This window comes from Notamacropus eugenii, chromosome 5 (assembly GCF_028372415.1).
Source record: "Notamacropus eugenii isolate mMacEug1 chromosome 5, mMacEug1.pri_v2, whole genome shotgun sequence".
Taxonomy (NCBI): Eukaryota; Metazoa; Chordata; class Mammalia; order Diprotodontia; family Macropodidae; genus Notamacropus; species Notamacropus eugenii.
The window spans coordinates 30,119,391-30,144,592 of record NC_092876.1 but is presented as its reverse complement, the minus strand read 5'-3'; the positions used below and the strand labels follow the sequence as shown (position 1 = coordinate 30,144,592).

General features: G+C 41.0%; 1 protein-coding gene and 1 pseudogene across 1 annotated transcript; one reads left to right on the top strand and one right to left on the bottom strand.

Moving 5' to 3' along the window:
* The first annotated feature begins 5,302 nt into the window (after window positions 1-5,302).
* Window positions 5,303-6,096, top strand: LOC140508551 (R-spondin-1 pseudogene; annotated as a pseudogene).
* Window positions 6,097-14,423: 8,327 nt separating this feature from the next.
* On the bottom strand, window positions 14,424-25,141 carry LOC140508550 (cytochrome P450 2G1). The gene is made up of 9 exons (XM_072616493.1): window positions 24,962-25,141; window positions 24,381-24,543; window positions 22,925-23,074; window positions 21,959-22,119; window positions 19,759-19,935; window positions 18,459-18,600; window positions 15,781-15,968; window positions 15,508-15,649; window positions 14,424-14,674 (listed from the first exon to the last, which is right to left on the bottom strand). The coding sequence occupies exons 1-9, from the start codon at window positions 25,139-25,141 to the stop codon at window positions 14,493-14,495; spliced, it is 1,485 nt and encodes a 494-aa protein (XP_072472594.1). The 3' UTR covers window positions 14,424-14,492.
* Window positions 25,142-25,202: the final 61 nt, after the last annotated feature.

The window sequence follows — 25,202 nt, the reverse complement described above, 5'->3', positions numbered from 1 at the left end:
GGGTCAGTTCTGTGCTGCCTGTGTTAATTTTGGCTTAGTAGTTAATACCAAGAAAACACAGATGCTCCATCAGTGCCCACCACACCATGCACATGTGGATCCATCAGTTACAAAAAATGAAGAAGTTTTGAAGGTTGTGGACAAGTTCACTTATCTTAATAGTGTACTTTCCAGGGATGTACACATTGACAATGAGGTTGATGCATGCATTGCCAGAGCTACCTCAGTGTTTGGGAGGCTCCCAAGAAAAGTTTGAGAGAAGAGGTATTAGACTGACTACCAAACTGAAGGTCTACAGAGCCATTGTGCTGACCTTATTGCTGCATGCCTGTAAAACATGGACAGTCTACCAGCACTATGCCAGGAAACTGATTCGCTTCCATTTGAACTGTCTTAGGAAGATACTTAAAATCACCTGCCAGCATAAGGTACCAGACACTGAAGTCGTTGCTCTAACTAAACTGCCAAGCATTCAAACCATGTTTCAGAGAGCGCAACTCCAATGGGCTGGTCACATTGTTCGAAAGCAAAATGTACGCTTGCAAAAATTTCATGGAGAACTCACATGGGACACATGATCACAAGGTGTTCAGAAGAAGCTATACAAGGACACTCTCAAGATCCCTCTCAAGAACTTTGGATTTGATTGTGTGACACTGGCACAGGACAACTCACCATGGCATGCCCACATCAGAAAAGTTGCTGTGCTTTATGAACAAAGGAGAATTGAAACAGCACAAAGGAAACGTAGGATGCACAAATTTGGAGTATCCACCCCAAATGTTCACATGGACTATCTGTGCCCAATATGTGGTAGAGCACTCCGAGTCCATATTGATCTGATCAGTCACAGCTGTACAAAATTAAACTTGCCTTTATTATAGTGATGTCATTTTGGTCCTCTTCGAGAATGAAGGACAACAACCAACTAACCAACCATTTGTCTGACCTCTCCTCATTCTCCTTTGCTGAAACTTCATCTAGATCACACTTGCTCAAATTGGTATAGTCCAAGGCTCTAATCTGGGTCTTCTTTTCCTTTCCCTTTACACTATTTCACTTAGTTATCTTATCAGCTCCCATGCATTTAATTATTATCTCTATGCTCATGATTCTCAATTCTACTCTTCCAGACTTAACTTCTCTGCTGACCTCCAGTCTCACACTTCCAATTTCCTGTTGAACTTCTCAAAGTTTACCTTTTTATGTTTCTCTTGAGTCTTTCATTTGAAACTCACATTTTCTATTCAGCTCTGATCTTTTCACCAGGAATGCTTGAAAGTCCTCTATTTCATTAAATATCCTTTCTTTCCCCCCTGAAGTATTATATTCAATTTTGCCGGGTAGATGGTTTCTAGTTGTGGCAGGCGATCACACGGTGGTCAGAAGAAGTGATACAGGGCCACTCTCAAGGTCTCTCTCAAGTGGATTTGACTGTGCAACATGAGAGACACCAGCGCAGGACCACTCAGCATAGTGTGCCCACATCAGAAAGGGTGCTGTGCTCTATGAGCAAAGCGGAATTGAGACAGCACACAGTAAACATAGGATGCGCAAATTTGAAGTATCCATCTCAAAAATTCATATGGACTATCTGTGCCCAACCTATGGTAGAGCATTCTGAGTTCATATTGGTCTGATGAGCCACAGAAAGACACACTGAAACTTCATTTTATCATAGTGATATGATTTTGGTACTCTTCAGAAACAAAGAACAGTCAACCAACCAACTAGGTCCTTTGCCCTTTGAAATGTTACATTCCAAACTCTCTGTTTCTTTACTATAGAAGCTGCTGAATCTTGTGCTATCCTCACTTTGGCCTCATGATATTTGAATTGTTTCTTTCTCAGTGCTGCAATATTTTCTCCTTGACCATTGAGCCCTAGAATTTGGCTCTCATATTCCTGAGAAATTTCATTTTGAGATCTCTTTCAGGAAGTGATTGGTAGATTCTTTCCATTTATATTTTACCCTCTGATTTGAGAATATCAGAGCAGTTTAGCTTTAAATTTATTTTTGGAAAGATGATGTCTAATTTCTTTTTCTGATTGTGGCTTTCAGGTAGTCCAATAATTCTTAAGTGATCTTTCTTGCATCTGTTATTCAGATCAGTTGTTTTTCCAAAGAAATATATCATATTACCCTCCCCCACTTCACAATAACAGTAATATTGTGAGATGATCATTATGATTGATTTAGCTCTTCTCAGCAATACAATGATCCAAGACAATTCCAAAAGACTCGTGATGGAAATAAAAACAATAGCTAAAGAAAAAACTGATAGAATCAGAATACAGGTCAAAGCTTTTGTGATTTTTATTCCTTTTGTTCCATCTTTTCATTCACAACATCACTAATGTGGATATATGTTTTACATAATTGGACATGTATAACCTGTATCAGATTGCTTGCCATCTTGGAGGGGGGGGAAGGGAAGGAGGGAGAAAAAATTTGGAACTCAAAATCTTTCAGAAATTGAATACTGAAAATTGTCTTTACATGTAATTGGAAAAAATAAATTACTAGCAAACATTTTAAAAAATGCACCAGACCAAATTCTGAAGGGAAAATCCAAAAAAAGTCACAGTGAGTCATTTGTTGAGTTGGCACTGAGAGACAGAGAGGTCTGTGGACACTGAAGATGTAGTAAGGCCAGGAGCATGCTATGCTCCCTACAGTGCCTAGACAGATGTAACTTGGAACAACAGAAGGTCCCAGATACATACTGGGGCAGCACCAGTCATGGTACACCATGACTAGGATATATGCCAACTGGTAGCTTTGTCACATTCTCAGGCAAACCTTAGAGAGAGCCTTGTCTTGGGAGGGATGTTCCCTGGTAGGGAGACTATTGGCAGTATACTTGGAAAGAAGAAAGCTCAGAACCAAGAAGTAGTTGTTCAGCTCAGAGTTGAGGAGCAAAATAGGTTCTTGGTTCTAGCATACATCTGAGTCTGCATAGGAATCATCAGTGCAGGAATCCCAGGCCAAATAGGCACCTATAGGTCTTTTATTCTGAATAGCAACTTTCCAGATGGCTGATAAGGGTGGTCTACTATAGCTCAGACTAAAACCTAGATCAGGAACATACAAAGCTCAAACCAGAAGGCAACAATTAAACTTTGCTTTGGATCAGACAGCTATGGGATCACCGAAAGCTTATTGGTACCCAGTCTGTCTCTGAGATCTTGCAATAACATAACATGTGGCAAAAACACAGCAACAAGACTATCGCAGACCTTCCCTCCAGAAGTGCACAGAGCTTATCCCTATCATCAAATCTGAAGTCAGGAAGTAGACTGGAAGAACGGGCAAAAAAAGGGAAAGAATTTCACTGTAAAGAGCCTGGTAAGAAGTACTGGTAGGAAGGCTCAAAACATAAATGTAGAGAAAAAATGCTCTGAAACATCTACAAGCATAGTCTCAGAGAAAGAACAAATATGAGGCACAAAATCAATGACAGTTCCTATTGAAGGATAAAACTAGAATGCCTAACAACAACAACAAAAGGTTAAAAAGTTTTTTTAAATGAAATGAGAGCATGTGAAAAAAAGAAATGAAAAAGAAATGAGAGCTCTAGAAGAAAAAATGGTAAGGGAATTAACAACTTAGTATAAAAAGCACAAAATTTTGCCCCAGGAAAAAGCTCCCTGAAAATGGGCATGGACAAAATAGCAGTCAATGACTTCATGAGGCAACGAGAAATAGTACAACAGACTTTTGGGAGCCAAGATGGCAGAGTAAACAGTAAATTCTTGTCACTCTCCCATCTCTGAAAACCTAAAAAATAGCAGCATAAGAAAAATCCTAGAACAGTAGAGACAGTGGAAAGATAAAGTAGAATAGTCTTCTTAGCCGAGAAACTGGGAGGATTGGCAAGAAAGGTTCATTTCACTCAGGTAAAAGGGGAGCTCATTCCAGGACAGGAAGCATCCCAGCAAGCCAGCAGCAAGCCCCACCTTAGCAAACCAGTGAGAGATCCTGAACCCCTATGTGGGGGACTAGACAAATACCAACACCAGGATTCCCCACATGCCTTAGAATAGGCAGGAGATTTGGCAGACTCCAGCTCAGAGAACTATCACATGTTTCAGCATAGCCCTGAGTAGGTAGACATCCTCTAGCAGTCAGACCTCCATGTGCTTCTGTGTAGCTTCAGTGTATCAGAAACACAGAAAAACCCTACCTGGCCTCAACACATGCCAGACACCATGACTAGGACCCCAACTCAACATCAGATAAGCAGCCAGACCCCTACAGCCTCCAGCTACCAGAACCTGAGGCCCTAACACACAAAGCCAGTGACCAAGCCCCTGACCTCCAGCACAAGAAGCTTGTGACAATGCTCCCTATGCTCCAGCATAAGAGCTCAACTATAAAAGCCAGAAAATAGGCAAACAAGATGAACAAAAAGCAAAAACAAACATTGACCATAGACAATTTCTCTGGGGACAGGGAAAATCAAAACACAAACTCAGAAGAGGGCAACATTGTCAATATACCTAGATCCAAAACCTCAAAAGGGAATATGAATTGGTCTCAAGTCCAAAAAGCCTTCTTGGAAGAACTCAAGAAGAATTTTAAAAGTCAAATAGAAGAAGTAGAAGAAAAATTGGAAAAAGAAATGATAGACGTGCAAGAGATACTACAGTTTGGAAAAGAAGGGACAAAAATCTACTGGAGAAAACAATTCCTTTAAAAATACAATTAGCCGAGAAGGAAGGGGTGGAGCACCAGCCCCAGAGAGGGTGAGCCTCAGGCTCTGCTCTATTGCTTGCAGATTGAGCAATTTGGGAGCTAGCTGAGCCTAGCTAAGTGGAGGACAGGAAACATGGGAGGTTGCACAACCGGGGCTGGCCCTCGCCCCTTGTCCCTTCCCAGCCCCTGCCCAGGCCCCTGTCCTTATCTTCAGGACTTCATCAGACCGAACAGGACAACTGGGGCCCAAGAACAGTAGGATTTTGGGGATCGTGAAACCAATTGAGGTTTCAGTTTGGTGTGACCATGCCTTAATGTCCCTGCAGAAGCTATAAAGCAGCTGTCCTTGGATGTGATGACACCTCTCTTCTCACCTCTCCCCAAGCCTCCGAGGTGGGGAAGAGACTTCGGAATTCCCTATGGGGCTGACAGCAGAGCCGGGCCTCTCCTGCCCATTTCCATTACCCACTGAGATTATGGGAATTGTGAGTGATGGTCCAGACCTGGGACCCACCTCACTGACCCAGTTCTGCAGCCACTAGCTAGAGCCAGGTGCCCCCACACCATGTTGCCTTCCAGGGGTCCAGGAGCTGGGGAGTGACTATGCATCTTGGACTGTTGGTGGTGGTCCTCACTCTGAGCTGGATGCATCTCACTGGCAGCAGTCAAGGGTTGAAGGGGAAGAGGCAGACGTGGATCAGCACAGAGGGAAGTCAGGCATGTGCCAAGAACTGTGAGCTGTGCCCCAAGGCCAATGGTTGATTAAGTGCTGCCCTAAACTCTTCATCCTGCTGGAGAGGAAAGACATCTGGCAGGTTGGAATTTGCCTGCCATCCTGCCCACCTGGATACTATGATGCCCGCAATCCTGATATAAACAAGTGCATCAAATGCAAGATTGAGAACTGTGAGGCCTCCTTCAGCACAAAATGTAAGGAAGGCTTATACCTTCACAAGGGCTGCTTTTACCCAGCCTGTCCTGAGGGCTCCTCAGCGGCCAGCAGTACCACGAAATGCAGCAGTACTGCACAATGTGAAATGAGTGAGTAGTGCCCATGGGGGCCATGCTCCAAGAGGAAGCTCTGTGGTTTCTGGAAGGGTTCAGAAGAATGGACATGCTTCGTGCTACAGGATCCCTCTGGGAACCATTTAGTCTGTCCTAGCACTAAGGAGACCAGAAGGTGTACAGTACAGAAGATTCTGTGTCCTGATGGACCGAACAGAGGGAAGGATGGGCAGGGCTGATGGGAGAATGCCAATGGGAACCTGAGCAGGAAATAAAGCAAGGAAGCCCGTCTGAGCTCTCCTCGAAAGTGGAAGGGACATCAGCAGCAGCAGCAGCAGTCACCTCCACCACTGCATCGAGGGACGAAAGGTCCCATCACACTTGTTGCCTAGGGATGACTCTAGGCCCTGGAAAGAAGAAGCCAACGCTGCTATGTATATGAGAGCTTTACTGAAATGGAGTACTGCTGCAATACATATTCACACACACATGTACACATTCATACACACATGAGGCATGTACATTTATGCAGACATGGATACATAAAACACACCTATAAAAAGGCAGACATGTACCCATTTGTTTCTACAAACATACCATGTACATACAGTACATGGACATGTACTCATGTGCCTACTACCACACCTAGAAAAGGCAGACATGCGTTCACAAAGCCATTCTCATTCCAAAGTACCATGCATGTGCAGGCATGACTCACAGACATGCACATATACACATACACTTAGAGAAAGGAATGCATCTGCAGATGTGTACACATGGATACGTATGCTTATAAAAGACAAGCTGGCATCCAGGTGTCTACACTGGACAGACACACTTCCATATACCCTTCCATATGTCCTCCATATGTGTTAGGCACATATATGAACAGACATTCAGATAGACCCATAGACATGTACATGTACCCACACACATACTAATAGACTGTGGAGCACATGCTTCTAAAAGCAGAAGAAGGGAAAGCTTCCACAGCCACAGCAGTCCCCTGGACTTGATTATGTGCCGAGGTGAGGAGGGCAGAGAGGGATGTTCCCTCAGCTCCAGGAAGAAGCTGAGCTGAGAACATTCATTGAGAAGGTTCTTCAAAAGTAATTTCTTTTTTTTTTTTTTTGGAGAGTTTCCCTGGCAGTGACCTGTCAGCCAGCCTGAAGTGTGTGGGTAGAAATGTTGTCTGAAAAAACATACAGGGCTGGGCTTGACAGGTAGGTGAAAGCCAAGGGTCCCTAGAGGCTGGCCCAAGAAAGGTTCATCTTCTCCCTCCCCTGTCTCATGTTTCTGGATGTAAGACTTTCTCTTGGAAGAATTTATGTCAAATGTCCATGGTATGATGTCAGGGGAGACCAGACCCTGAAAACTGCTTGAAAATGTATTTCAAGTTAAAAAATGAAAAATAAAAAAAATAAAAATACAATTAGCCAAATGAGGAGGAAACATCCACTAAAGAAAATAATTCCTTAAAAAGTAAAAATGATTAAATGGAAAAGGAGGTACAAAAGCTAACTGAAAAAAGAACAATTTCTTAAAAATTAGAATTAGGCAAATGAAAGCTAATGACTCTATGAGACATCAAGGATCAGTAGAACAAAAGCAAAAGAATGAAAAGTAGGAGAAAGTATAAAATACCTCATTGGAAAAACAACTGACCTGAAAAATACATCCAGCAGACCAGTGCGATGAGCACAGACCAGAACAGTATGGCAAGCACAGACAAGCACAGAGTGCAGACCAGCATGGAGCAGCAGGGACAAGACCCAGAACAGGATTCAGGGCACCATCGGCAATATTTCCCAGATTCTTCAACTCACAAATGCCACAGACAGATTCAAAGGTCAGTGGGAGGGCTCCTTCACCCAGGAGAGGGGAGCCAGGTCTGGACCTCCGCCAGCAGGCACTGCAGTGGGAGATGTTATTTTTGGAGCCCTCCACCTAGAACCCCTGGGGAAATTGAAGGGCTGATTGAATCTCAGCACAGAGTGGCAGCCCTGGGAGACCTCCACTTAAAGTCCTTGAGGGAATTGAGTCACTGATCTGATTCTCAACCCTGAGTTCCACCCAGAGTTGAGGAGGAGCACTGATGGTGGAGCTGGAGGCGATTGTGGTGAGGGAACTCAATTGCAGATTCTGGGCAGAAAAGTTCTTGGTTGCTCCCAGACCAGTGTGCAGGACAGGAGAGGAGAAAACACCTCTCCCTTGATTATGCCACTTTGGAGGAACTGAGAACTTACAGGTCACTCTCCTCTCAACTAAGGTCTCAAAAGTCAAGTAACTGGCTGGGGAAATGCCCAAAAAAGGGGGGAAAAATAAGACCATAAAAGGTTGCTTTCTTGGTGAACAGGTATTTTCTCCAATTCTTTTGAATAAGGAAGAACAAAGCATAACATCAGAAGGCAAGGCTTCTGCGTCCAAAACCTTAAAAATAAATTTGCAATGGTCTCAGGCCATGAAAGAGCTCAAAAAAGATTTTGAAAATCAAGTAAGAGAGATAGAGGAAAAATTGGGAAGAGAAATGAGAGAGATGCAAGAAAATCATGAAAAGCAAGCCAACAACTTGCTAAAGGAGACCCAAAAAAATGCTGAAAAAAATAACACCTTTAAAAATAGGTAACTCAATTGGTGAAAGTTGTCCAAAAAACCAATGAGGAGAAGAATGCTTTAAAAAGCAGAGTTAGACAAATGGAAAAAGAGGTTCAAAAGCTCACCGAAGAAAATAGTTCTTTAAAAATTAGAATGGAACATATGGAAGCTAATGACTTTATGAGAAACCAAGAAATTACAAAACAAAACCAAAAGAATGAAAAAATAGAAGATAATGTGAAATATCTCATTGGAAAAACAACTGACCGGGAAAATAGATTCAAGAGAGACAATTTAAAAATTATGGGACTACTTGACATTCATGATCAAAAAAGAAAGCTTAGACATCATCTTTTATGAAAATATCAAGGAAAACTGCCCTGATATTCTAGAACCAGAGGGTAAAATAAATATTAAAAGAATCCACCAACCACCTCCTGAAAGAGATCCAAAAAGAGAAACTCCTAGGAACATTGTGGCCAAATTCCAGAACTCCCAGGTGAAAGAGAAAATATTGCAAGCAGCTAGAAAGAAACAATTTGAGTATTACGGGAATACAATCAGGATAACACAAGATCTAGCAGCTTCTACATTAAGGAATCGAAGGGCGTGGAATATGATATTCCAGAAATCAAAGGAACTATGACTAAAACCAAGAATCACTTACCCAGAAAAACTGAGTATAATACTTCAGGGGGAAAAAATGGTCTTTCAATGAAATAAAGAATTTTGAAGCATTCTGGATGAAAAGACCAGAACTGAAAAGAAAATTTGACTTTCAAACTCAAGAATCAAGAGAAGTCTGAAAAGGTTAACAGCAAAGAGAAATCATAAAGGACTTACTAAAGTTGAACTATTTACGTTCCTACATGGAAAGACAATATTTGTAACTCTTGAAACTTTTTTCAATATCTGGGTAGTTGGTGGGATTACACACACACACACACACACACACACACACACACACACAGAGAGAGACACAGAGAGACAGAGACAGAGAGATAGAGAGCACAGGGTGAATTGAATAGGATGGGATCATATCTTTAAAAAATAAAATTAAGGGGTGAGAGAGAAATATATTGGGAGCAGAAAGGGAGAAATGGAGTGGGACAAATTATCTCTCATAAAAGAGGCAAGTAAAAGACTTTTCAGTGGAGAGGAAAAGGGGGGAGGTGAGAGAAAAAACATGAAGCTTACTCTCATCACATTCCACTAAAGGAAGGAATAAAATGCACACTCATTTTGGTATGAAAACCTATCTTACAATACAGGAAAGTGGGGGAGAAGGGGATAAGCAGGGTGGCGGGGGAGGATGGAAGGGAGGGGAATGAGAAGAGGGATCAATTAGAAGTCAACGCTCTTGGGGAGGGACAAGGTCAAAAGAGAGAATAGAAGAAATGGGGGGTAGGAGGGGATCGAGGGAAATATAGTTAGTCTTACACAACATGACTATTATGGAAGTCATTTGTAAAACTACACAGATATGGCCTATATGGAATTGCTTGCCTTCCCAATGGGGATGAGTGGGGAGGGAGGGAGGAAGAGAAGTTGGAACTCAAAGTTTTGGGAACAACTGTTGAGTATTGTTCTTGTATACAACTAGGAAATGAGAAGTACAGGTAATGGGGTATAGAAAGTTATCTTGCCCTACAGGACAAAAGAGAAGATGGGGATAAGGGAAGGGAGGAATGTTAGAAGGGAGGGCAAATTGGTGATAGGGGTAATTAGAATGCTCTGTGTTTTGAGGTGGGAGGAGGGGAGAAATGGGGAGAAAATTTAGAACCCAAAATTTTGTGGAAATGAATGCTGAAAACTTAAATAAATAAATTTAAATTTAAAAATTTTTTTTAAAATTTTTTAAAGTTATCTTTTCTAGTAAAGCAAATTCAAGAACCTGTGTTAGCAGCCATCCTAGGTATGGCAGTGTGGGTGCCTTTACAGGAGGGAAAGGGTGAAAGAAGAGAGAAAAGGATAAACGGGGGAAGGAGGAAAGTGGTGGAAATAGCATGTGGAGAAAGACACAGATAGTAATCAAAACTGTGAATGTGAATGTAATAATTTCTCCCACAAAATGAAAATGAAAATGAAATGGATACCAGAGTGGATTAAAAACCATAATCCTACAATATGTTGTTTACAAAAAACACATCTGAAGCAGAGAGATACACATAGAGTAAAGGTAAAAGGGTGGAGTAGGATGTATTATGCTTCAGCTGACGTAAAAAAAGTAGAGGTAGCAATCCTGATCTGAGACAAAACAAAAGCAAAAATAGATCTAATTAAAAGAAATGAAGAAGCTAAATATAACCCGCTAAAAGTACTATAGACAATGAAGTAATATCATTACTAAACATATATGCACCAAGTGGTATAGCATCCAAATTCTTACAGAAGAAGTTAAGTGTGTTACAGGAAGAAATAGACAATAAAATTCTATTAGGGGGATCCTCAACTTTCCCCTGTCAAAACTAGAGAAATCTAAGCACAAAATAAACAAGAAAGAAGTTAAGGAGGTGAATAAAATTTTAGAAAACTTAGATGTGGTAGACCTGTGGAGAAAATTAAACGAAAGGAGAATAAAATTAAAAGAAAGGAGAATACCTTTTTCTCAATGGTACATGACACCTACACAAAAATTGACCATGTATTAGGGAATAAAAACCTCACAATCCAAACCAGAAAGGCAGAAATATTAAATGCATCCTTTCAGATCATGATGCATGAAAATTACATGTAATAAAGGGCCATGGAAAAATAGACTAAAAATTAATTGAAAACTAATCTAATCCCAAAGAATGAGTGGTTCAAACAACAAATCATAGAAAACTCAATAATTTCATCTAAGAAAATGACAATAATGAGACAACATACCAAAACTTATGAGAGGCAACCAAAGCAGTTCTTAGGGGAAATTTTATATCTCTAAATGCTTACAAGAATAAAACAGAGAAAGAGGAGATCCATGAATCTGGCATGTGACTAAAAAATCTAGAAAAAGAACAAATTTAAAATCCCCAATTATCAAATTGGAAATTCTGCAAATCAAAGAAAAGGTTAATAAAATTGAAATTAAGACAACTATTGAATAACAAGTAAAGTTAAGAGTTGGTCTTATGAAAAAAACAATAAAATAGATAAACCTTTGGCTAATTTTATTTTTAAAAAGAAAGAAGAAAACCAAATTACTAGTATCAAAAATGAAAAGGGTGAATTCACCTCCAGTGAAGAAGAAATTCAAACAATAATTAGGAGCTATTTTGCCCAACTCTATGCCAATAGATCTGATAATCTAAGTGAGATGGATGAATAGCTACAAAAATATAAATTGCCCAGATTGACAAAGAGGAAATAAAATACTTAAATAACTCCATTTCAGAAAAAGAAATTGAACAAGACATCGATAAACTCCATAAGAAAAAATCTCCGGAGTCAGATGGATTTATAAGTGAATTCTAACAAACATTTAAAGAACAATTAATTCTAATACTATATAAACCACTTCGAAAATAGATGAAAGAGTCCTACCAAATTCTTTTTTATGATACAAATATGGTGTTTGGGGACAATGTGAGTGTCTCAGTACATTGGAGATTTAGAACCTTAGAGATAAACCCAACGATCCAACCTTTGGGAACAAAAACTCATTATTTAACAAAAATTGATGGGGAAAACTGAGAAGCAAATTGGCACAAATTAGACTAATATCTCACACCATATAGCAAGATAAGATCAAAATGGATACATGATTGAAACACAAAGGATGATACCATATGCAGTTTAGGGGAGTATGAAATATTTTACTTGTTAGCACTAGGGCAGAGGGAATAATTTCTGACCAAACAAGAAACAGTAAATAGGATGTAAAGTGAAAATCTTTTATTACATTAAATTTTAAAAGTTTTGTACAACCAAAAACTTTGCAGTCAAGAAAAGAAGAAAACCAGGGGGCAGTGTAGGAGGAAGGAGATTTTACAGCAAATTTCTCTAATAAAGACCTCCTTTCTCATTGAGAACTTAAAGAATTGAGTCAAATTATAAGAATATGACTCATTTCCCAACTGATAAGTGGTCTAAGGATATAACAGCTTTTTCAGATAAAGAAATCAAAGTTATCTATAATTATATGAAAAAATGCTCCTATTCACTATTGACTAGAGAAATGCAAATTAAAACAACTCTGAAATACTGCCTCACACTGATCAGATTGGCTAATATGATAAAAAAGGAAAGTGACGAATGTTAGATGGGATCTGAAAAACTAGGGACAGTGTGGATGGAATTGTGAACTTGTCCAACAATTCTGTCCAGCAATTTGGAATTATGCCCAAATAGCTATAAACACTGTGAATACCCTCTGACCCAGAAATGCCACTGCTAGATTTGTATCCCAAAGAGATCTGGAAAAAAGGCGGGGGGGGGAAGTATTTATATGTATAAAAATATTTATAGTAGCTCTTTTTGGGATGGCAAAAAATTAGAAATTGAGGGGATGCCCATCAATTGGAGAATGGTTGAATATATTGTGATATGTGTCTGTTATGGAATACTACTGTGCTATAAGAAATGATGAGCGGGATGCTTTCAGAAAAACCTGGAAAGGTTTACATGAACTGATGCAAAGTGAAATGAGCAGAACCAGGAGACCATTGTGTACAGCAACGGGAATATTGTACAATGATCAATTATGAATGACTTAGCTATTCTTAGCAATATGATCCCACACAATACCAAAGGACTTATGATGAAAAATACTATCCACATCCAGAGAAAGAACTGATTGAGTATGAGTGTAGATCAAGGTATACTTTTTAAAACTCTTTATTTTCTTTATTTTCATTTTTTTTTTTGTTTTTTGGTCTGCATTTTCGTTCACAATATGGCTAACATGGAAATGTTTTGCATGATTGCACATGTATATCAAATTGTTCACCTTCTCAAGGAAGGTAGAGGAGATAGAGGAAGGAGAGAATTTAGAACTCCCAATTTAAAAAAAAAGTTAAAAATTGTCTATAAATGGAATTGGAAAATATAGCATAAATTTTTCACCAAACCAAAAAGGTATATTGAAGAAAAGAGAGAGGAACAAGGGAGGAATTGGTCAGCTTATAGGCGTTGTTAAAATGGTCGTAATGGATCCAAGAGTGAAGGTGGAGCCATTCAGTTCTGTTTTGCTCTGTTTTCTCTTCCAAAAAGAATGGCTGTTGGGCCAGGGAGGACAGAACAAAAATGATTACCATGAAACTTATAGTCAATGAAAGTAAATAAAGAGATGGTACAAGATTGCTTGGCTACCCTGAAGAAGTTCAGTTCACTAAGCCCAGATGAACCACATACATACACACACCTTTGGATAATGAAAGAGCAGATGAATGTGATTGATGAGCTTCTGCCTGTCTTTGAAAGATCTTAAAGGTCTCGTGATCGTGTTTGTCCTTCGTTGCCAAAGAAGACCATGCCACCAGAGAAATGATGACATGACTTGCACTTGACTTTGTTTTGAGGGAAGGAGGGCTGTGCAGGTCACCAGCCTCACTTCTCCTCCAGAGTCATCTAAATCCAGTGACCTGAGTATGGTGTCAATTTTCAAAAGAAAACAATAAAATGAAGTTCTTTCTTCTTTCATGCTTGATTCTCTAGAACAAGGGTTCTTTACCTATTTTGTGTTATGAATCCCTTGGGGAGTTGGTCCTGTGCAGCCTATGGCCACCTCTTTAGAATCATATACTTAAATGCATAAAATATAATAGAAAGAAATGCAAAGGAAATTATATTGAAATACAGTTTTAAACATTTCGGATTCATGAACACTCTGAAATCAATTGATGGACCCCAGGCTGAGAATCTTGGCTTGAAAGCAAAGCAGCTGTTTACCATTCCAGCCTTTCTGACCAACAATTAACACGCATTTGTTAAGTGCTTTCTATAGACCATTTCTAAGGGCTGTGGAAACAAAGAAATACAAAAGCAGTCCCTATCCTCAAGAAGCTTATATTCTAGTGGGGTGACCATGTACATAAATCAGTACACACAAGATAAATATAAAATAGATGGAAAACAGACTTAGAGGAAAAGACATTAGCAGCTAAGGAGCATCAACAAAGTTTTATTAGGAGATGCCACAGAAGACAGGGATGGTGGGAAAGCAGGATAAGCAGGCAGTAGGTAGTTGCTGGACCTTGCCCTGGAAGGGCCATCAACGGGCCACAATACAGAGCTTATAGGTGGGAGGGATGTTGCCAAAGCCGCTGATCTTTGGGGTGATGTCAATCTCACTGGCAGGAACCAGAGACTGGAGGGAGAAACTCTGCAGGATGGCTGTGAAGTAGAGGAAAAGCTCCATCCGGGCCATGGCCTCCCCAAGACACACACGCTTCCCTGGAGAAAGCCACCATTATTCATGGTACCAGCAATGCGAAAAAGGAAACATGCAGCATGGATCATTGAAATGCTTCCAAACAAATAATCTAAATCATGGTCATCAAATAAAGTATGTATATAGCCTAATCCCAATGGGGTGAGGGAGGCAGTTCTAAGATTCTAAGATTGTACTTGTCTGTAGGTTCAAAAGCAGGAGTGTGCCATAGCCAGCGCTTACTGGCTCCAAGGAGCAAATGGTCAAATTCTCCCCATGAGCACTTACACCCCAGAAATTGGCAAAGGGTACAAATGAGGACTTCATTTATTGTTCTGTTGATTTAAGTTGTAGACTTAAGAAGGTGATGGAGAAAACATTAATGATTCAGATTAAACTTAAAAGTGTGTCATAGATGCATTTTTTTTCAGAGAGCTGGTAAAGACACATCTCTCATTCCAAATGTCTTAGAGCTCTAAGATGTCAAGATTCTAAGACTCTAACCATTTAATACTGTGTTTTCCAACAATTCTAATATCCTAATTTTCCGTGGGACAGTGGAGAGTATCAGTGCTCTGAATTCAAATTTTCTCTGTGATCCTTATTTCTTGTATGAACTTGACCAAGTCTCTTCCTCTCCAGGTCTCAGTTTCCCCATCTGTCAAATGGAAGCAGTTGGAGTCTGAGGGTCCCTTAAGCTCTAAAGTTATGGTCTTGTGCTTCTCTTCTAACATTCTGAGAATCTATGGTTATGACCCAGCCCTATAGCCCACTCTATACCATACTCTTACCCCAGACCCTTCAATGTCTCTGAGCAGGAAGAATGAAGAGAAGGGAGACGTTTCTAAGAACCTACCTGAGGCGAATGGCACAAAGGCCTCATTCTTCTTGAAGCGTCCCTGCTCATCCAGAAAGTGCTGTGGCTCAAAGGTTTCAGGTTTTTGGAAATACTTAGGGTCTCGGAGAGCAGAGCCAATGAGAGGGAAGATATCAGTGCCCTGGAGGGAAGGCGGGCATAAGCATAATGCGCAGGGTCAGTTCTAGGATACAGGGGCTGGAGTTGGGGTAGGGAGCAGGAAAGTGGAGAAAAGGATTGGGTGGGGGAGACACATAGGAAGAGCCCCCTTACCTTTGGCAAGATGTAACCTCGGAAGTGGGTGTCTCGGATGACTGTGTGAGGGACACCCATGGGCACAATGTCTGTAACTCTCTGGATCTCATGGATGACTGCATCAGTGTATGGCATCTGCATCCGGTCCTCTGTCTTGGGGAGTCTGTGTCTCCCGATCACGTGGTCAATCTCCTCTTGGACCTTAACTGAAGGGGTCAGAAATCTTGAGAATTTGGGACTCAGGCTCAAAAGAGTCTCATCTCAGAGATTATGTGACTTTGATAAGTCACTTCCTTCTCTGGGCTTCTGTTGTGAACTAAGAAGGTTGATCAAGACATCCTCCAGTTCTAAGTCACTGAACCTGCCAGTTTTAAAATGAGAAAACCTTGTAATCATTGACTCTTATAATTATGAACCTAGGGTTACAAGGGATCTGAGAGACCATTTGGTCCAACTCCCTTAACTTAAAAGGAGGAAAGTGAGGCCTTATGACTTGTCTAAGTTAATATAGATCAATGGCCAAGTCAGGATCTGAACCCAGGCCTTCCAAATCCCAAATCCATTGCTCTTTCTACAGTACCATAGTGGTTCTAATAAGCAACAGCCTTAACAGCATTAAATAGGGTAACAAAGTCATAGAACATAACCTAGAACTTTAGGATCTTAGGACCATGGAATTTTAAAATCCTAGTATTTCAGAATCCTAGAATCTGATTATCATAAACCCTTCGAATCACAGGATCTTGGAGAAACAGAACTTTAGAACACTTAGAATCCCAGAACTTTGAGAATGATAGAATATTGGACTGGAAGAATTATGGAATGTTTATAATGGTCAAGAACAGATGGAAAGAAAGAAAGAAAGAAAGAAAGAAAGAAAGAAAGAAAGAAAGAAAGAAAGAAAGAAAGAAAGAAAGAAAGAAAGAAAGAAAGAAAGAAAGAAAGAAAGAAAGAAAGAAAGAAAGAAAGAAAGAAAGAAAGAAAGAAAGGAAGGAAGAAGGAAGGAAGGGAAGGAAGGAAGGAAGGAAGGAAGGAAAGAAAGAAAGAAAGAAAGAAGAAAAGAAAGAAAGAAAGAAGAAAGAAAGGAAGGAAGGAAGGAAGGAAGGAAGGAAAAGAAACCCCCTGCCCTACCTCAAACAGCTTGTATTTTATTGTGAAATGTCACAGGTGAACAGATACAGTAAATGCATGCTTTTGGGGGAGCTAGTATTTTGTGTAGGACACCTGAGTTTAAATTGGAAGGAAAGAGGGCATTGCAGGACCAGGTCTGCTTGTGAGAAGGCAACGGCAACTGGAACTAGGAGATCAGCAATCATGCTAGTGGGTTGTTGTCCTTCAGAATCAAGGAGGACCAAAATGGCATCACTATGTAGGGGTCAATGTACCCCTACGTGGCTGATCAGACCAATACAGGCTCAGAAAACTCTACCACAGTTTGGGCACAATGCAGAGCAAGAGAAGGAGTGATATGTCCCCTACTAAATTAGGAAAAGTAGGTCTGAATTGTGGCCTTTCAGGACTAATGGTGGGTCTCCCTCTTGGCTCTGGGCAAAAGCTATGATTTAAGGAGTAGAGTGAAAAATAGGCTTTCCCATTGTGACCAATACCTTGATTGGTTTACTTGACCTTAATAATTACAAAATTGGTAAGGGATTATGATAAAGATTTTTTTTAAAAGAGCATTCATAATGCATTTTAAATGTTATTTTTCCAAGTATCTATTTAAATATTATTTTTGCTTTCTTTCCAAATTAGATTGTTCTAAGGAGTAAATTTTGTACAATAATACATATATATACTTATCATGCTCTCTAACTCCAGGGGTCTCCTACATGTACTTTTTTTTTTGGTCCAGCTCTTCATATTTCATTGGTACAGAGAATTGACTTTAGGGGAAACTTCCTCTACCTACTGCCGTACCAATGCAGAGAACAAGTGTTCTACAACTCTGTCTTGGGTACAAAGAGGTTAAGAGTCTTGTCTAGCATTACACAAATGTCACGTGCCAGATAGCGTTGACCCTAACTCTTGCTCACTCCAAAGCTAACTTTCTATCCAGTAACATCACAAAGCCCATGGCTGGATACATAGATGAATGGGTGGATATATAGATTGTTAGACTGATACATTGATGGATCGATAGATGGATAAATGGATGAATGGATGGATGATTGATGGCTGGATGGCTGGAAAGAGATAAATGATTAAGGGATGGAAGATTAATGGCTCGATGAATGGATGAATGAGTATATCAATGAATGTATGAGTAGATGGATTAGATAGATACCATAACTGCCAGAATAGGAAGTTGGTTGTTGCTTTTTTAAAAACAAGAAAGATCAGGTTACAAGCAATTGTCTCCAAGGTCCCTTTCTAAGCCTGGCATGTGTGATTTTATGACAAGTTTCCCCAGTGTCTTTCCTCCACTGTCTCCCCCCTCCCCCAACACTACTGATGTTACAATGTAAACTCCTTGAAAGTAGGAATTGTTTCATTCTTTGTATTTGTATCTCTAGCACCTGGCCCAAAACTTGACACATAGTAGGTATTTAAATCCTTGTTGATTTGCTGATTGATTCAAGGCGACCAGAAGGCACATGGCCATCAAGGTCTATCAGGAAATGAGGTTCTATTCAGGATCAGACATGAAGGTGGGGAGGGTGGGGACCAGGAGGATGGTCAGGAAGAGGACTCACCTCCCACCTCTGGGTGTTTCATGAGAAGCAGAAACCCATAACGCAGCGTGGAGCTGACTGTTTCAGTCCCAGCAAAGAACAGGTTTAAAGTGGTGAGGACCAGGTTCTTAAGGTTGAATTCTGTCTGAGGGTTGTCTTTTTCCTGGGGATAGGAGGAAGACACTGCACCTCAGAGTTCATGCATTCTTCTGCTCTTCAACTATAAATCTCCTGTGTCTGCCCTCTCCCCATCCCCGTGTCTCAGGTGCTGGTCAGCTTACCCAGGTGTCTCTAGGAGTGGGACTTAGCAAGATCGATTAGGACTTTTTGGAGCAGGGAGGGACTCAGTCATCTGGGGCAGGAAGGGATGAGGGGCTATAGAGGAGATGGGAAGGATGCTCCAGAGACAGAAGGGAAAAACTTGGCTTATGCAGGGAAGGGAAAAGAGTTCTATGGGAAGTCTGTCTTATTCCCCTTAGTTCAAAAAGTTCACTGATTGAGCACTGGAAAGGACCCTAGAGAGCACGAAGTTTAATTCCCTCGCCCATAGAAATGAAATTACTTGCCCAAGATCATCTTGTTGTAAGTAATGAACAGGATACTGAAAAAGATCTCTGGCTCTTAAGCCAGAGGACCTGAGTTCAAAATCCTCCCCCTCATACTACCTGCATAACCTCAGGCTGCTCTCTTGGAGTCAGTTTCCTCATTTTCTGTCAGATGAGGGGATTGGAACTTTTAGCTCTAGATTTATGAACCGGTTCCTGATTCCAACTCCAGTATTGTTTCTCCTTGAATTAGCACATAACATGCAAACATATGCATGTATTTGCATGTTCTTCCCTCTCCCCACGTTGAGAGAATGTAAGGTTTTTCTTTTCCATAGTACTTTGTACATAGTAAGCACTCAATAGATTCTTGTTGATTGTGAAGATTGCTGGCTTAGAGTTGGGAAGGACCTTTGGGTTCATCTGGTCTGATTCCTTTCATTTTACTGACGAAGAAACAAGAGGTCCAGATTGAGGAAGGAATTTACCACAAAGGTGGTAAGTGGAAGAATCAAGATTTAAATATGTCTGATAATTTTAGATTCCTGAAGAAAGGGCCAGGACACCAGAGGAATCTGAGGTGGGGGGTGGTACGGGACAGGAGAGGGAGGCTTTGCAAAACAGCTTGAGGAGTATGGCTTCTATTGAATGGACCATAGGGAAAGATGGAGTCACATTTGACTATATGAGTAAGAGTGTTGGGCTTGGACAGTGGGAATGGGAGAGGAAGAGTCTGGGAGCACTCAGGGGAAAGTAGGGAGCATTGCAGGTGGCACCTGATGCATTTTAACAAGGAAGCAGTCAATGAAGTCCCGGGGGCTGTTGGGATCCAGAGAGGCCTCATTGATCTTGACCCTAGATGCAATGAAGTCCTTCAGCTCTTCAATAAGGTTGTAAATTTTGTTATGGCGGCCAGGCAGGTACTGCATGATCCCTGAGTACATATCGTAGAGCTGAAGGATGAGAGTGGGGATGTAAAGAAAAACATGTCTCATTAGACTAGAGAAACAGGACACAAGGGAGGGGAAACGATTGGGGGAGCCAAATAGGTTGGAATATCTTAAGGCTTAAGAAATTTCAGACAGGACAAAAAACACAACTATTTCTTTATCTCCAGGGACCTTTTAAAAAAATTTTTAAATTAAAAAAATCCCACCAAATTGTGGAGAAAGAAAACAAAGACACAAAATGTGAGAGCACACCCCTCCACCATCACCACCATGTTTCCATTTCAACTCTTTCCAGGAATTTATGGTCAGATCACCACTAAGCTCCCATCTCGTGCTAACATTTACCAATCAGGAGGACACCTGCAAAGCTCTCTTATTAGGCCCTCACAATCTTATGGCTGAAATGCTCTGCAAATTACTAACTTTTGTTTATGGGGGCTCAGAAAGGTTGGGTGATTTGCCCATGGACACAAAGCTAGCAATTGTAAGGAATTACCAGAGTGGAAACTCTCTCCACTGGCATACATGTCTCTAGAGTTACCCAGACGACTGCTAAAATGTGCTTTGTCCCTGGGCACACAACTAGAATGTATGGTAGAAGCAGAATTTATACCTAATTCTCTGCTTCTCAGGAGGATCTTTATCTACCATGCCCTGCTGTCCCTAACAAATAATAATGTCCATAAATAAATGGTAATTTAGTTATTAATCTAAAAAAGAATTAATCCTCAGCTTCCAGGATTCTGAGGTTTATATTATGATTCCATATTCCAAATTCTGTGATTCAAAGGTTCTATGATTTTAAACTTCTGAGATTCTGAGGTTTCATGAGTCAAAGCCTCAAGGCTTTGAAGATTCTGAGACTCTGTGAACCTGAGTCTGTATTTCTCAGCTTCTGACTGTCATTCTAATATTCTAAAATTCTGGAGTCTAATATTCTACATTCCTAAGGTTCCATGATGTTACGTTTCTATGATTCTGATATTCTAAGACTTGGGTTCCAATATTCTATAGTTTTTTTAACTAAGATTTCAAGACTAAGGTTCTATAATCTAAAGCTCTAGAGGTTCTAGTATTCTAAAATGCTAAGGTACTGAGGTTCTATTGTTCTATTAGATTAAATATAGAAATAATATAGATTACAGTCTAATGATTCCAATAAGCCAAGAACCTATGATTCTGAGATTCTGAGAGTATATATTTCTAACATTCTGATATTTTAAAATTTGCAAGTTCTAGTACAATATTCTGCAATTCTAAGGTTTTAATTTTCCAATACTCTATGCTTCTAGAGTTTAATGGGCTATGGTTCTAAGATTCTGTGGTCCTTTGTTTCTAAGGTGCTTGTCTTCTAAAATTAAAAGAGCTTAGTACCTCATGGTTCTAAGTCCCCAATATTCTGAGTTTCTATAGCCTAAGGTTCCATTTATAAAGTTCTAGTAGTCTGAAATTTCTAAGACTCTGTCATTCTAATTTTCTAAGATTCTACTGTACTCAAGTTTCATGATTCTAAGATTCTATGAGTCCACATTTCTAACATTTTTATATTCTACTATGTGAAGGTTTTAATATAAGGTTCTAAAGTTCCAACTTTCCACTGTCTTCCGTTCTTAAGTCTAAGAGTCTATTGTTCTAAGATTCCATGATTCTATGTTTATAAGGTACTAGTATTCTAAAATTAAAAAATTCTAAGTTCCCAGCATTCTAAGTTTCTAGATCACATGGTTCTGTTTCTAAAGTTCTGGTATTCTAAAATTAAAATGTTCTAGTATTCTTGGATTCTAAGTTCCTGAATAAATAATCAGTTCTATGATTTTTAGAGTAAAAAATTCTGTCATTCTGTTTCTCAGATTTTAATAGTTTAAAATTAAAAGATTCTAGTATTCTAAGCTTCTAAGACTAGTAAATTCTGTGCCTTGACAAGGGTACCATTCTATGAGCTGATGCCTTTAGGATTCCATTGGTTGCTCTTTGTTTGGGTGCAGGGAGTTGGGGGATTAAAGGAAGCTGCCACTACAGACAGTACCTGGGCCCAGGGCGTGCTCATCTCAATGAAGCTCTCATTGATCAGGCGCAGCAGATACAAGAACTGCTTGTCCTCATAGTCAAAGCGGCTCCCAAACACTACAGAGCTGATGACGTTGGAGACTGTGCGGCTCAGGAAGAAGGTGGGATCAATGGGGGCTCCTAGAAGAGAGATGGAAGGAGGCCAGGATGGGATGGAAGGCAACCAAGGAGACAGAGATGGAGATATGGAAAGAAGAGCCCCATGTGAAAAGACAGGTGACTTATTTGGAATCAGACTCCATTTGCTGAGTCACCTTAGACACTTCTTCTTTTCTATTCTATCTCTCTGGGCTTTAGTTTCCTCCTCTGCAAAATGGAATTGCACATATGGGCTAAGATCTTAAGATCATAGAGCTAAAAGATACCTTAGGGGTTGCTTAGTCCAAGTCTCATTTTGCAAATAAGTAAACTGAGACTAGGTGGATATAGTGACTTGTGCAAGGGCACTCATTCTGAATCAAGATCATATGGGTTCTACGATGTCACAGCCAATGCCCTTTACATGTCCCATGCTGCCATCCTTTTCATTTGGCAGATGAGGAAAATGAGACCCAGCTAGCTAGGTTAGGTAACGACCCAAATCACACAAGTAAAATGAGGGAGAGACCAAATTTGAAGCCAGGTCTTCTGACTCCATATCCAGTGTTCTTGACATGTCCCTTCCAGATCTGAGCCTAGACCAAGGGCGGGAGACTGGATGGCCTTTAGGATTCCCACAAGTCTACTCCTTAATGAGCTCTCTTCTAGAGTTGTCTGAATCCCCTCACAGTGCTGAGATTTTCATAAGCCCATCTCTCCCAGTAGTGTTCCCTCACCCCTACGTGGGCCTCTGGTTCTTCTCATGGCCTCTCAATCTTAAGCCACCATCCCCCATCTCCCTATACTCCTGACTCCATTTCTTCCAAGGCCTCTGAGTAGCCCCTACCATTCGTTTTCCGGAATTCTTCAAGTAAGAAGCCAGCCTCTTCCTGAATGCGTTCCTCAATACTGCGCTTCCCCATGCCAAAGTCTCGAAGGATGGACAGAGAGAAACGGCGCAAGATCCGCCAGCGATCTCCATTAGCCAGTGCCACACCTGCCAGTTCAAAAGTGAGAACCTATTGTGTGTAGGGGGATGGGATGAAGGATCATAGGCAGGAAGGTCAGGGTAACAATAATACAGGATTTAGAGTTGGAAGGGACCAATCTAGTCCAATTCCCATTTTACTGAAGTGGAGAGAGGTCACAAGAGCATAGATCAGTAGCTGTGAGGGATGTCAGAGGACATTTGGCCCAACCCCCTCATATGATACAGGTGGAAACTGAGGTACACAGGGAAGTAAAGGGACTTGCCTTAGGTCACACAGAGGGAGCAGCTGAGCCAGTCCTGGGACCCAAGTCTAGTGTCTCCAAACCCACAACTCTTTTCATGGCAGTGTCTAGTCCCCAACTTTTGGAGCTCCTCATTAAATAGTGAAGAGTTCAGCCTAGGACAAAGAGCAGCCTCCAGGCTCCAGGCAATGAGCCTTTGTCTTGAAATTTTCTATTTTCTTCTTATTATTGAGTCATGCACAATTCTCCATAATCCCTTTTGGGGGATTTTCTTGGCAACGACACTGGAGAGGTTTCACATTTCCTTCTCCAGTTCATTTTAGACATGAAGAAACTGAGGCACACAGGATTAAGTAACTCACCCAGAATCACACTACTAGTAATTGTCTGAGACCAGATTAGAACTCAGGAAGATGCGGTTTCCTGATTGCAGCCCTGGTCCTCTATCCACTGTAGCGCCACCTAGTCGCCCTATTTAAAATGAAGGGACTCGACTAATGGGGTCAAACTCAAATAGCAAGGTATCTTTGAAGCCACATATTGACAAAAGATAATCCAGTCTAATCAAAGACACAACAGGCCAACGACCATACAGAACTGAGCTGGAGACAGGATAAATTATGGGTAATCTCAGGTGGAAGATAGTAAGATTAAAGAGGACCAAGACAGACTTCTTTTTGAAGATGGGAAGCCAGGAGGCAGAGATGAGGAGGATGAGCATTCCAGGATAGGGGAACCACTAAGGAAAATGCCCAGAGTCATTTTATCTTTCTCCTTTTCTCAATGTATGGGGGAGGGAATGAGGGAGGGATTGAATCTGGAATGAAAAATGAAATGTTCTAAAGTCCTCCCTATGCTTAAGTTTTATATTCCTATGCCTGCTCCCTCCCCAAAACAAGCCTCACTAAACCCTCATGAAGGAAACTCTAGTTCTAGGGTGGTGGCCAGTTTTCTCTTGGTTCTAGGGAATATTAGAGAAAGCTTGCACCTTATACTGAGCCTATTGTAGTAGGCAGGGATTTAATGGATGTCACAATCATTTGACAGTCAGCAGAAGTGGAATCTCTCACCATGACCCTGAAAGTTCCGGTCAATGGAAGCCATCTCCCCCCGGCCACTGAAATCCTCTGCCTGGTCGACCAGTGCCTCCTTCACCGCCTCATGGCCACACAGCACGACTACTCTTCGAGGACCCATGTAGACAGTAAACACAGGCCCATACTTTTTACTGAGCTGGGGCGAAAGAGAATGGAGTGAGGCAGGGAGGTCCCAGCCCATGTTTCCCAAGCTGAATCTCAGGGACAAGGTAGGAGGGTACTAAAGAATGGTCCAAGGAACAGCCTTTGAGGGGTGTACAGGAAATATAGTCCAGTAGAAAAAGCCCTAGTCAAGAGATATGGGGTTCATCCCAGGCTCTCCTCTCTTGGACTCTGTTTTCTTAAGGTGGGGAATAGCCTAGATTGTTTCTGAAGTCTCTTCCAGGCCTTGTGGTTTAAGTCTAAATAATTCTTTATGATGTTAATATTCTGTAATTTATTTTGTATTGCTAAAGGTCTAGGATTCTGGTTCTAACTTCCAGACATCCTGAGCATCTAGGATTCTTAAGATTCTCCAACCCTGTAACTGCATGAGAGAAGGTGGGCAGACTCACCTCCAGGAAAGACTGAAATGTGGCATCGGTGCCGACCTGCAGCAGGTTGCCAAGGAAGGGTATGGGAGTGGGTCCCGGGGGTAGCTTGCCTGCTTTGTGCATGCGCTTCCAGGCAATGAGGATGGCAAGGCAGGGTACACAGAGAGCCAAGAAAAGAGTGATAACACCACCAAACTCCATGGTGCCTGCAGGAAGGGGTGCCCAGCCTACCGGGAGCCACAGTTATATATTCATCAGGGTA

Bases quoted from the DNA above. Each gene is read 5' to 3' on its own strand.
- LOC140508550 (XM_072616493.1), bottom strand. From the start codon at position 25,141: ATGGAGTTTGGTGGTGTTATCACTCTTTTCTTGGCTCTCTGTGTACCC. The intron at 19,936-21,958 runs GTACTGTCTGTA...CTCATCCTTCAG, and splicing joins TGAGCACGCCCTGGGCCCAG to CTCTACGATATGTACTCAGG. The intron at 14,675-15,507 runs GTAGGTTCTTAG...GGCTTTCTCCAG, and splicing joins CTTTGTGCCATTCGCCTCAG to GGAAGCGTGTGTGTCTTGGG.